Here is a 13,624-nt window from a genome sequence, read left to right on the forward strand (position 1 = left end):
ACTTGCAGTGTAAAACAATCAAAAATGTGATGATCTCTCCAGATCTTCACACTTCAATGCAATTTTAGAAGTGGTCAGGTTAAAATACTCTGAATAACCATTGCTCTCCTTCATGAGAGACAGAGGTGTCCTGTCCATGGCAGGGGGCTGGAAGGAGATAAGATTTAAGTCCCCTCCAGCCCCACTGTTCCATGAATCCATGGGCTCCACAGGCACCAAAACAGACCACATCCAGTTACTACAGCCTGGAGAGATGGGCAGAACCTGGATCTCCTCAGTTTGGCCCTAAGGCTGGGTGAACAACGTGATTTAACACCTCTTTAGGCGTTACTGAGCACCCCTGTCCGGGGACCTTTGCCAGCCCAGCCCACACACTTGCAGGATCCAGCCAGCCCTACTCTGGCCCTGCAGGACCCAGCTCGTGCTCAGCTGGTCCCCGTGTCACCAGCTGGAGCTGCTTCACCACCAAGCCCTTTCTGGAGTGGCAGCTCCTGGCCCTGGAGTGGGGCTTTGCGTCACCGAGCGCCGAGTCAATCTCTAGAACATCGAGTCTCCCGTCAAGTGTGGCCCTGTGACATTTCCCAGATGCCTGGAGTGCTTTTCGAGTAACCTCGTTGTTTTCTTAGCTATTAATGAGTTACTCTGAACAGCACAGCAGCCTTGGAGCCGCCTGGGCTGGTGGAAGGGGTTTGGGTGAGATGGGCACAAAGGTCCCATCCAACCCAAACCATGCCGTGACTCTGTAGAACCCCAGAATAGCCTGGGCTGGAAGGGACATGTGGGATCAGTGATCCAGCCCCAGGCCCTGCACAGACACCCCAGAATCCCACCCTGGGCACCCCTGGCTGTCCAAACTCCTGGAGCTCTGGCAGCCTCGGGGCCGTGCCCATCCCCGGGGAGCCTGGGCAGTGCCAGCAGCCTCTGGGGAAGAGCCTTTCCCAAAATCCAGCCTGTCCCTGACCCCCAGCCTGTCCCTGACCCCCAGGCTCTGGCTGACAGTGAATCCCCTCATTTCCAGAGCCAGCGGGGCCATTTCTGCTCGCTCCCACCCAAACCCTGGAGGCAGCGCTACCGAACCCAGACCCGGCTCAGTCCCGAGGCAGCCCCGCCGCGGCTCCGGCCGTGTCCCGGGGCGGGGCCGTGCGGGGCAGGTGATGCCGGGGGCGGGGAGAGCCGCCTCCTTCCCTTCTTCTTCTTCTTCCTCCTCCTCCTCCTCCTCCTCCTCCTCCTCCTGCTGCTGGCTCTCTCCGCCCTCTCCTGCGCTCGGCGCGCCGGGGGAGGCTGCGAAGTTGGGCGTGTGTCGGGGAGTTCTCGGAGCGTGTTTGGGATCGGTTTGGGAGGCAGCAGCGGGGCCGGGAGCGGGGCATGGCTGAGCAGCCCGGCCCGCGGCTCCAGCGCGGGGCTGCGGCGGGCGAGGCGCGGCGCTGAGGAAGCCCCGGGACCCCCGAACCCCCCGGTGCCCCCGGAGCCGCCGGCATGGCCCGCTGGATCCCCACCAAGCGCGAGAAGTACGGGGTCGGTGAGTGAGTGTCCGCCGGGATACCCCGGAGCTGTGCGCCCCTTCCCATCCCTCTGTCCCCGCTCCGTGCCTTCCCTCTGTTCCTATTCCGTCTGTCCCATCCCGTCCCATCCGTGCGCTTCCATCCCGTCCCTTTCCCTCCTTTTCTTTCTCTCCCTTCCTTTCCTTTCGCTCCCGGTCCCGGTCCGGCAGTGCCCGCTCCCCGAATCCATCACGGTGTGTGCCCAGCGCTGGCTTCCAGGAATCCCTCAAAGTTCAGGGCTGACTTTTATCCTTTTGCCTCTCCTTGTCTTACACTGAAAAAAGCTCTAGCACAGCAGAAAAAATTTGCCTCCTGGTGTGCCTGGAAGGAGATGTGGTTGGGAAAGGATAAAGAGGGTGTCATGGGCAGACTGAGGGCTCCGGGTGATGGCTTTGCCAGTGGCTGGAAATCTTGACTTGGGGTGAGGGATGGGGAAAACTTGACTGGAAGTGTCCCAGGCCAGGTGGGATAGTGGAAGGTGTCCCTGCCCATGGCAGAAGTGAAACCAGAGGAGCTTTAAGGACCTTCCGACCCAAGCCATTCCATGATTCTGTGACTGACACCTTGTACCTCCTGTTTAAAAGGATTTTTCTGAGTGCTGGCTCACTTGTGTCTAACAGGAACAGAACTCTGTGGTGTTGCTGATAAAATTCCGCTTTGCTTGAGAGTTTTAAACCCACAGTTTTGAGGTTGGTGGTGAGAATTGGGCAGGGAACATTTGGCAGGAAGCCACTTATGACACAGAGAGCTTTTGATAATTTATGTTACTAAGAGTGATCTGTGCCACTGGTGCTCAGCACTGGACTTCTCAATGTGAGAAAAAATTACTAATTTCGTGCTTACAAGTGTTCATCACCCCTGCTCCCCTGAGGGTGTTCAGCGTGTGAGTTTGTAGGTGAAAAACCTCACCCTGCATGATTTTCACAGCCAGTTGAGCTGGGTGACCCCTCCACTTCAGAGTGGCTGTGCAGGAGGCAGCTCAGCTCCTCGCAGGAGCTGCAGAGACATTTTACAGCCTTATCTGGTTTCTCCAGGTAACTGGCAGGGTGTGGAGTGCTGACACCCTGAACTTTGTTTCTTGCTGTTTAACCATGGTAGTGTGTGCATGGCCTGCTGAGATTGCTGTGGGCATCTGGAACTTCCAAACTTTGGTGGATGATCAGATAACCCATATCCTGCCGGGCTGATTGGCTCTGCTGGTGTTTTCTGAGCACACCTTTGAGCTGCTCCCCAGCTCTGAATGGCCTTGGGCAGCAGATGAATCAGAGGCACTCCTCTGACTTCCCTTTTATTTATTACCTTCCGGGGTGAGTTTTCCTGCTGGCCTCAGCCAGCTGCTCCTTGTGACAGCTCCTCTCCCAGAAAGGCACTGGCCTGAGGAGAAGCAGGGTGGAGGGAAAAAATGCCTCTTCCTGCATGTTTCCATCCAAAAAGTGTGTGCTGGGATGGATCCCGTGAGTCCTGGGTGATCAGCTGGGTGAAAAACGTCTTTTTCTTTCCCCAAGTGACATGGGGGCTGCCCTGCTGCAGCTCTGGGGTTTCATTTGCAGCCAGGACTGATCAGTTTGATCCTCAGGCAGTGCCAGATTTATTGAGGTGCTGCCTGGCTTTGTCAGGCAGTGTTTGACTCATTGCATTGTAATTTTGTCAATTTGCTGTTTGCAGACTTGATGAGTGTCTTATCAGCAAGTGCATCCCGTGCTGTGCTCGAGGGCCCAGCTCTCGCTGGTTTGGGGTTACCTGGGAGGGCTTGATGAGGTTTGAGAGGGAGGTTTGGGCTTTTGGGCTGGGACTGTACCAGTGCTGAAGTGGCTGCAGGGAGGGAAATGCCCCAGTTTGTGTGGGGTGGTGACAGATCCCGGCCAGGCATGAAGTGTAACAACACAGCTTTTGTTCAGAAAGGGAAGACAAGACTGAGGGGGGATCTCACCAATTCGTGTAAACACCTCCAAAGGGTGCCAGGATGGTGCCAGAGCCTTCCCAGTCATGGCCATAAATAAAACACAAGTTCCACCTCACCATGAGGAAGAACTTTTTCCATGTTCTGTGGAACAGCTCCAGGGAAGGCCTGGAATCTCCCTCTCTGGTGACATCCCAAAGCCACCTGTATGATTCCTGTTGTCACCTGCTCCAGCGGGCCCTGCCTGGGTGGGGACTTGGAGTGGATGAACTCCAGAGGTCCCTTCCATCCTAAATAGTCTGGAATTCTGCAAAAGAACACCCAAATTGTAGCTGCTGGTGGTCTCTGCTTTGGAAACTTCTGCAGAGCTACTTGGATTTATTTGAAACATGCCCCTGGAAGTCATGGCAGTGTAGTGGGGAATTCCAGGAAGTCAGCCCTGTGATTCAGTGTCACTTGTCTGATTTCTGCCCTTCAGCAGGGTTTCTGTCCTGGCTTCTACTGTACAGATCTGTGCACTGTGAGTCCCAGTGGATTTGCTGGGTTTGTTCTGCCCTGAACTGGTTAAAGCTGGGGAGGGCTCCCTTCCCCACAGATGGCAGAGGCTGAGTTTGGAGTGGCAGCAGCAGGGAGGGCAAAACTGGGAATTGCAGTTTTTAGGGAAGCAAATGTGAGAGACAAGCAGCTTGCAGCTCTTGCAGCTTCTCCCTGGCAGTGAATTCCCCAGCAAGTGACAGATGGGATGTGGGGAGGGACAGGAACACCACGGAGCAGCTCCCAGGCAGCATCTCCTCCCTGAGCCACAGGATCTGACAGAGCCTCCTTGCCACAGGCTTCAGCTCTGAGGGCAGACTGAAAGAGCAGCTTCATGGGAAGCTGATCAGTTCTTGGGCCACGCTGAACACAATAACCTGTTCTGGTCATGAGTTTCTCTCCAAAAGGAGCTGTCATTTGCAGAAATCCCTTCACAAAGACTCCTTCCAGTCAAAGAACTTGGCTCTGAGGGAAAGAACACCTTAGTGAATTCCTAAGACTTTTAACTTTTCTTATCTATTTGTTTTAAAATTATTAACTTAGAGCATAAGGAACCAATAATGTAATTACTTTCTTTTTCTGCTGGCAGTAACCTGGATGTGCACTTTACCTCCAGTGCTACACCTGGCTTGTAAAAGCAATTCTGTCATTGCTCATCAGCTGTTCCTCACTTTGTGGCCTGAAGCCTTAATGGAGTGAGAGGACCTGGAGTCTGTGGAATCCTAAATTGGTCTGTAATAAATCCATTATGAACAGGCAGCCAGGTCCCTTTTCCTGACCCCTGTCTGCTGGAGTGGCAGTGCTGGGCAGGATGGCAGTGCTGCCTCTGGGGCCAGGTGCTTTCCAGGTGCCTGCAGTGATGATGGATCAGGCACACCAGGTTCTGGTGGCCCTTCTGACTATGAACCAACAGGATGTGAAGTGTTTATTCATCCTTGTGCAGCCTGAGCTGCAAATGCACCAATTGTTCAGTGAATACACAAATCTGAGCTTCCAGAATTGGGAATTATTAACCCAGGTTTGCTTGGAAGAGCTCTGAGATGTTAAAACCAGAGTAATTTGCATTCTGGTGAAGGTGGTGGCTTGCACCTGGATGCACTGGGAGGGCTGGGGGGATTCTGCTGTCCTGGTGGGACAGCTGGAGCTGTGCCGGGGGGTTTAGGTTGGATTTTGGGAAAGGCTCTTCCCCAGAGGGTGCTGGCACTGCCCAGGCTCCCCAGGGGATGGGCACGGCCCTGAGGCTGCCAGAGCTCCAGGAGAGTTTGGACACCGCTCCAGGGGTGCCCAGGGTGGGATTTTGGGGTGTCTGTGCAGGGCCTGGGGCTGGATCACTGATCCCACATGTCCCTTCCAGCCCAGGACATTCCATGATTCCTTCACCCTCATTTTTGGGGCAGTGTGGCTGTTCCAGAGTGTGTGTGGTGGGGCTGGGGAGGGAGCTGGGAGATTATCCTGGAATTTCCCTGCCAGGTTTTGGTGGCCTCTCCCAGCCCTGGCACCTGTCCTGGCTGGCTGGAGCAGAGTTTGGGCTGCTTGATTTGAAGGTGAGCATTGAAGTCCTTCCTTTGTCCCGTGCCACTGGTGCTTGGTTCAGCCATGGCTCAGGAGGGGCAGCAGCTCCTCAAACGCCAGGCAGGGCTTCCAGCCCTGGGTGACTGATGGGGCAGGGAGGGAGCTTCAGGACAGGGCTGCTCTCTGGGGTTTGGTTTGTGCTGACTCCTGGGATGTCCTGGAGTGGCTGCCGAGAGCAGGGGCCAGACAGAGTTAGAGAATCAAGTGGGTATTTATTAATAATAAATACATTAATTAAAATAATTAATGATCAGTATTAACAAATTAATAAATAATTATTAATACTAAGTAATACATTTAATAATAATAATAATTACAGATAAATATTAACAAATAAATAAATATTAATAAAAATAATATTAAAGGCTTCAGTAGATGCACCTTGGGCAGTCAGCAGCCTCCAGGGTGCTCAGTGGTCACGAGTTTTTCAGACAGGTGTGAGTTTGGTTCATTTACATATCAGGGGTTAATTGTCCAGTTACAGCCTCAGGTAATGAAGTCATTCTCCCCCAGTTTGTTCCCCCCATTCACTTTTGTTGATGCTTTCTGGGGCCTGAGGCAGCAGAGTGTCCTTGGATCTCAGGCCTGGAGGGATTGTTCTGTGTGCCCAAGCAGTGAGGACAGTCACTGACACCCCTGTGGAGTGCAGAGGGATGCACTAAGGCAGGACAGGATCTGGGAAATAGAAATGCTAAAGCCTAAGGCATCTCCAGGGGTGCTGGGCTCCCTGTCCCATTCCAGGCACCTGCAGAGCTCTCTGCTCAGACAGTCTGGGATCAAAGCCCTTCTCAGTGCTGGGGGTTGTGCATCGTGTCAAGTTAGGGCAAAATCCATATTTGTCTCAGCTTGCTCCTTGCTTTTCCCCCCACCATTCCTGTTCTGGCTCGGAGCTCCCATCCCCTGTTGTGCCTCTGGTTCCTTGCAGGGGCTCAGAGGATGGCAAAGCCAATCCCCCCGTTCCTGCTGGAGCTGCCCACCTTCCTTCCCATGCCTGCAAACACTCTGCTCATTTCTCCTGCTTTATCATCATACGTGGCTAAAAATTGGCTGATGGCAATGCCAGCAAAATTCCCAGTGGGGAAAAGCAAACCCTTGGCATTGTTAACAGCAAAGAATTGAATCTGCCCAGCAGATGACACTTCATTTCTGACCTAGTTCCACAACTATTATTGCTGTGTCTGCAGTTGATCTGATGTGAAATTTGGCCGTGCTGCTTCTTGCTTCCATAGTCCTTTCTATTTTTTTTATAATCCGTATTAGCCAGGGTCTGTCTTCTCTTGTTTTTGGTGATTTCCACTCTATTGCTGAAGTAATTCCCTGTGAAATTAATCCTGTGGACTTCAAAGGCATCTCATTGCCATGAACAAGACTTGTCAACGTTCCTTATCTTACTCTTACTTTGAAAAGAAATATTCCCTCAAGTGTTTTGTGACTTGTGGTGAGTTTGTGACTGACATCACCTTCAGGAACTGTCCCACAGTTCATCTTTCTAACAATTAAATCCCTTTATGGAGGCTCTAAAAGGCATCCAGAGCTGCTGGGTGCTTCTGGAGCTTGGGCTGAGCTCTGTCCTGCTGATTAAATGTGGATTAATTGTTCTGAGGTGTCAAGAGATCATAGGAACCAGCTTTCCCCAGAGCTGGGTGTGGGACCAGTGCTGAATTTCACAGCAATTCTTGACTGCTCTCATGGTTCTTCCTCTGGCATAGGGACTGTGTTTGCCAGCACAACTGCAAATGCGAGTTAGGAGAGGAAAAGCAAAATAAACACTCATGAACTGAGAAAAATGTAAATATATTGGTCAAGCAACAGTGACAGTGCACAATGTATATTATTCTTTATCCTCATGTGTAATAATCCTTGTCATTCAGCTTTGAAAAATGCACACCCCTTCTACCTGCAAACTTTAATTGAAAATTACATTTTTTGCTCTTCAACTTGCACTTCACTTGACCGGTAGGACATTTCTCTCAATTATTGCTTTTAAAGAAAAAAGCTCTTATTTCTGCCAGGGCATTAAAGACACAGCCATGTCCAAGCTTAGAACCACGCCAGCCCACAGCCATGAACACGTTTCCCCCCTTGCTGTGGAGCTGAGGGGATGGTTCAGGTCCGGTGCATTTCACTGCTGATGCCTGAATTCCTGCCGTGGAGTTGGGTGCATCTGCCAGCAAACCTCTGCTAATGAAACCAGCCCATAAACACAAGTTACTGAACAGCTTTTTGGGCTGGCAGTCTGTGGTTGCCTCTATAAAGGGAGGATGTTGCAGAGTTTTAGTTGGAGCAGTTGCTAAAATGATTAAAAAATGTCTTTTTGGTGCAGTACAGGCTGTTCTTCCCAGGGAGATCTCCCTGGACTGGAGGGGGAAGCACCATTTAAAGGGTTCATTCTCTGGCAGCCTGCTTCAGATGGTGTCTGCCACATTGTCACAGAGCACAGCCAAACCCAGCAGTGCTGCTGGTGCTGTGGGGAGCGTGCTGTGCTCACTGACTCTGAATTTTGGGAGGTGTTGGTGCAATGCAAGTGCCCCTTGTCCTGGAGATGCTGAGTCTGAGCCAAAGGTTCATCAAGGTGCAGTGGAGATAACGATTCCTGCTCTTGGGAGGTCTGGAACTTTGATCCTCCATGGCAATAAAGCCATTTATGGCTTCAGCTCCAAAGTTCTGAGTGGCTCAGAATGTCAGGGGCAAGTAGTGGCCATTTAGTTCTGGAGAACTGCTTTTTTGGGGGGGTTGTTTGTTTGGTTTTGTTTTGTTTGTTGTTTCTTTTTGTTGTTTTGTTTTTGGGGTTTTTTTGGTTTTTGTTTTTTTGGTTTTTTAGCTTATTTCACCCAATTTTTCCAGCAGTTCCATTCTCCTGCTCTGGCAATGCCATGGGGGCTTCAAGCTGCTGAGAGATGGAGTTTGATGTAAAGGAATAAAGTAGGGAAGGCTTCAGTGCTTAATTCTTCATCTCCTGGCATCTCAGGCAGTTTAATTAAAACTTACTGCAAATTTTGGAGCAGTTTGTTCTTCATTGTTCCTGGCAGCAAAGGGATCAATATTCTTGTTTGGCTTTTTGCTTCTAGTGGAAGACCCACACCCCCATTCCCTGCCAAGATTTCCTGCTCCTCATTTCAATCCTATTCCTCCATTTCTTGTTACCTGGGATAGGTGACAAGAGAAAAATGCCCTGAAATTCCCATTTCTCTGGAGGTGAGAAGCTGTGAGCCAGTGTGTGCAGGGCCAGTTCCTGATGGGCTTTGCTCTGCAGGATGGGATCAGTGAGCCCCAGGCCATTAAGGGAAGGTCAGTCTGCCCCAAAGTCCACCTTGGGTGAGCAGAATTGCAGTCCCACTGTTGTGCATGCCAGAATTCTCCTGTTGTTACCCCTGCCTGCTCTAGAGAGCTCTGGGGTTTCCAGTGGAGCTAAAAACTCCCTCAGCACTGAATCCCAAATTTCTCCAAAAGGGTTGAGCTGTGCTGGGAGCTCTTTCCCCAGACTGTGGGAGAGCTGCTCTGTCTCCTGCTGAGCCCTGGCTGGGCAGGGAAGGTGTTGGAGCCCTTGTTACAAATTCCCACTGACTCAGGTGGGTTTTGTTTGCAGCTGCCAAGGGGGGTTCCTCAGCTTTGGCCTGGATGTGCTGGTTGTGATGAAGTTGGAGCTCAGGGCACCTTTCTGGTGCAGTTCAGCCCCCAGGCACAGCTGGAGCCTGTGCTCAGATGTTTCCCTCCTTAACCCCCTCCTCGCTGCCCCTGCAGTGTGCAAACAGCAGAGCTCAGCCTGGGAGCACTCACAGCTCTGGGCAGGGGCACTTCCAAGTTTTCTTCCTCCTGCTTTGATGTTTTGCCCAGTGAGAACTGGGACAGTCATTTCAAGCCAGTGGCAAATTCAGTTAATTCTTTTGAGAGTGCCACACGCTTTCAAGTTATAAACGAGCTGAGCAGTCCAATTTATGGAGTGCTGGGGTCTTGCTTTTACAAATCTGCCTGAAAATTTCACTGGAAACATTACTATGTTGTACTTAAAGTACCCAAGCACAAATTGCACTTTTAGCTCGGAGGAGAAAAGGTAATTACAGCCAGACCTGGTAAAATCCAGTTGCAGTTGAGTGGGTGTTGTAAACAAACACTGCATCCTCACAGGCTGTAAAAATGAGAATTAAATCAGAGGTTGCTTTTGTGGAGTTGGATTTCAGAGCCCTGGTAGGGGTGTGCAGTTATTAAACCAGAATTAGTGCCACAGTACTGTGGGGTATAAACTCCTTCTTGTGGAGGGCACAGCCCCAAGAATGGCTTTGTGTTCTCCCGAGTGCCTTTGTCCAAAGGAACAAAGGAAAACCATAATATAAAGCTGAGGTGTGTCCATTGCTGTGAGGCCAGCAGGCTGGGCTGAACACAAACCAGGCTCTGCCCCTCCAAAACCAAAACCAGTGGCAAAACCCTTTGTGCTGTGGTCATGCTGGAGCAATTCCATGGGTCAGGGTGATTATTTGAATGTTTTAGTGTAGTTTTGGGAGATTAGGATTCTTCAGTCTGGCTGTTGGTGCTGGGATCCCAAAGAGGCAGAACAAAGGTGGCATCAGCCCCTTTAACCCTGACAGGGTCCCTGGCCGGGATCACCAGACCTGGAACTCTGCAGCCTTCAGAACTGTTTGATGCTCAGGCTGAGCTTCATTATTTATCTCCCCTTTTCACGTGCTGCTCTCACGGGGATGCACTGGGAGCAAAAGCTGGGCATTCCCCAAAGCCCAGCCTGGGCAATCACAGCATCAGGGAAGATCAGGTTGGAGGAGACCTCAAGGATCATCTGGCCCGACCTTTCCTGGCCAAACCTTGAAGAGCACAGATGCATTAAAGCTGATAAAATGTACAGAGGTGTGAAGAGAGGGCAGGCTGTTTTTCCAGCTGTGTCTCTGCAAGGGGAACATTGCCTGGTGTTCCAAGGGGACAGGAATTGCAGGTCTGGGTGTTTTGTTGGTTTCTTTTTTCTGAAATCACGGCCTAGATCTGGTTGGGTGCTGTAAATTCAGGAGCAGGTTTGCTCCTCCACTGGCAGCACTGATTTATTTCTCCTCTGGCTCACAGCACTCGCTCCAGACAGGAGCTGAGACAGCTCATCTAGATTAATTCCTTATCTGAGCTTTAAACCCCCAAGGGCCCTTCAGAGTGAAAATAATAAAGGAAATGGAGAGGCCAGTGAAGAAAATGACACAGCAAAAGGTTTGTGTGTGAGTTTTCACTGGGTGGAAAATAAACCAGAGTGGCTGTGAGGGTCAGAGCACGGGAGCAGCTGAAGTTTGGCTCCTTCCACCCGAGCACTCTCAGAGACAAAACAGTTTGTGCTGGGGTGAAATTGTGCTGTGCCCAGATCTGGGTGTTGAGGGTGTCTGTGTCCTGTGTGCAGTTCAGATGCACTCTTGAGAACTGAACATTTGTTATTTTTACACAGATACCATGGTGTAAACACTCTGCAACAAATATTTGAGGGGAAAGTGGCTGATGGGGATTCTGCAGACATGAAAATACAGATATTATCTGTTTTTTCCCCCTTACAATCAGGATATCTTGTGCTTCAGCAGTTCTGAGTGATCTCAGTTTGCCTGTTTTGGATCTGAGAAGCTCTAATTAAAATCCAGGGACTCATTTGTCCCTGTTCCAGAGCACTCTTGTGGAGCTGCCTGTGGGTTTGGGGGTGTTTAAAGCCATAAGAGGCCATGGGATCATCCCATGGGAGCCTTGTGTAACCTTGGGAAAGCCTCCCCATTCCCATGGGCTGGGCTGGGAGGTTGTTTTTCCTAAAGCAATCCAGGCTTTAGGAGATTAAACCATTGAGCCCAGGATCTGATCCAGCCCCGGATGGGGAGTGAGACAGGATTAGCCCAGAGATGATGAGGGCATGGCTGAAAGCCTTCCCTGCTCCCACATCTGGGAATCACTTCCCTTTGGGCTCTTCGGTCAGGACAGAGGCTGTAAAACCTCTGATTGTTTGCCTGTCTCACTCCAAGATCATCCATTATTCAGAGGAAATCAGGGAAATCTTTCAGGCTTTGATCAAGTGTGCATCAAGTCCTTGTCCTGGGTAGGTGAGCAGGGCACAGACTCACCTGGGTTTGGCTCCTGGACACTCTGAGGCTGGAGGTGTTGGAAGCCTCTGGAGGGCAGTGGCTCTTCCTGCTGTTCTCCTGGTTCCCAAAGAGAGGCTGAGTGTAAAACCCAACAGCTGCAGCATCCAGATGACAAAGGGCATGTCCCCTCCTCCTGCAGAGACAGATGATGTCACTGCTCAGGTGATGTCATCCTCACTTCTGAGACAACCCAGTTTAGAGATGTGGAGTGCATTCATTATGTGAGGTCAGCTTGGACCAGGGAGTGCTGAAGTCATGAACCCCCACAATTCCAGGGAGTTTGGGGCTGGAAAGGCCCTGAAAGATCCCCTCACTCCCTGGGCAGGGACAGTCCACCTGCAGCTCCTCAGAGGTTGGGCTCTGCTGTCTGAGGGGGGCTGTTAATGAAGGCATTTCCAGCTGCACCATCCCATAAATCGGAGTTACTGACACCCCAATCTCAGCACTCACCCAGAACTTTTGGAATTGATCTGAATGGCAGCAGCCACCATGCAGGAGTGGGAATTTTTTCATGACAGTGACTAAAAGTCCATATTTCCCAGTGTTGAAGCATGAATTACTTTTTTTTTTTTTGAAACAGAAGTAGCCTGACATCTAAATCTTAATTATGCCATTCTCAGTTTGTCAGACACAAATTCCTGGGAAGTTACCAGAATGTTTTTGCTCTATACATAAAAAAGACTTTGTTCCTCTGAAGAATGAATTCCTTGGGCAGTTCCTTGCTTTTTCAATCAAGCCACTGTGTTTTTGGCTGGATCTTGGCACCAGGAACCATCCCAGGCTCATCCAAGCAGGGCTGTCCTGCAGAAAGGCCATTCCTGGGTGCTGCAGCAGAGCTCAGATCACTCTGGTTCTGTGCTGTGGGGTTTGGCTGTGGGGCTGAGGGATGGAATGAGCTGGGGCTGGGCTCCTGAATGGAATCCTTTGTTCTGGGGAGCAGCCCCAGCCTCTGCTGGCAGATGGGAGGGCAGGGGGAGCAGGACGTGGCATTTGGACAGGGTTGTTGTGTCTTTGTGCTGGGTGGGGCAGGGGGGGTTCAGAGCCAACTCACAGATAATGGATCTTGCAGGGGCTCTGTTTTCCTGGCCAATAATTCACATTTCAAGTGCCCTCATAGAGGGAGAGATTCCATTTCCTTCTGATTTGAGTTACACAGAAATTGTGTGTGACAGTTGCTGCTTCGTTTTCTTTGCATTTTGAGGCATTCTAGCCCAGCTTGGCCTTTAGGGCAGTCTTGGAAAGGAAATAATCTGTGGGAAAAATGGGTCTAGGAATTAACAGAAACATGGAATCATGGAATGGTTGGGTTGGAAGAGACTTAACAGCTCATCCCACCCCTGCCAAGGCAGGGACACCTTCCCCTGTCCCAGGGGCTCCAGCCCGGCCTTGGGCATTTCAGGGATCCAGGGGCAGCCACAGCTGCTCTGGGAATTCCAGCCCACCCTCATGGGCAGGAATTCCTTCCCAATATCCCATCTAACCCTCCTCTCTGTCACTTTGAAGCCATTCTGTCACAAATACCACATCTGTCCCTGGTTCCATGAGCTGCTCACAGACCTGTTGCAAACTGAGGCTTCTCCCTGGGCTCTGGCACAAGGAGGAGCTTTGTGCTGGGGTTTAAAGTGTGCTGGGGGGCTTTGCTTGCAGTGGAATTGTACTTGTTCTTTTGTGCCCATGCTTGGTGCTCAGGCCCTGTCCTGTCAGTGCTGCTGGGGTGGCCCTGGCTCAGGGATGTGTGCTGGGGCTGACCTGGTGGCCAGGGCAGTGACAGGGCCAGAGCTGCTTCCTGAGCCCTGGGCAGCCCAGGCTCTGCCAGGTTTCCTTTGCCACCCTGGTTTGGGGTGACTTTGGGGCAGAGCATCCCCCAGGTTGTGCAATGCCCTCGGGTTCCTCTCCAGCCCCTCTGAGGAATCACCCTCTGCCCTGGAGCATGAAAGTTGCTGCTTATCTTCACCTTCTGGCCCCAGCTG

At 51.3% G+C, this 13,624-nt stretch overlaps 1 protein-coding gene across 8 annotated transcripts in view; it reads left to right on the top strand.

Annotated features, from left to right (window-relative positions):
• The first annotated feature begins 1,236 nt into the window (after positions 1-1,236).
• Positions 1,237-13,624, top strand: part of DOCK5 (dedicator of cytokinesis 5) — a 79,559-nt gene continuing 67,171 nt past the window's right edge. For all 8 annotated transcript variants that reach the window (XR_007779344.1, XR_007779343.1, XR_007779342.1 and 5 more), the window contains exon 1: positions 1,237-1,519. Coding sequence is in view for 4 of the 8 variants with exons in the window: in XM_030232526.2 (XP_030088386.2) it covers positions 1,477-1,519 (43 nt within the window). In the remaining 4 variants the exon portion in view is untranslated. The remainder of the gene's footprint in view (positions 1,520-13,624) is intronic.

Source organism: Serinus canaria, chromosome 22, assembly GCF_022539315.1.
Source record: "Serinus canaria isolate serCan28SL12 chromosome 22, serCan2020, whole genome shotgun sequence".
Classification (NCBI taxonomy): domain Eukaryota; kingdom Metazoa; phylum Chordata; class Aves; order Passeriformes; family Fringillidae; genus Serinus; species Serinus canaria.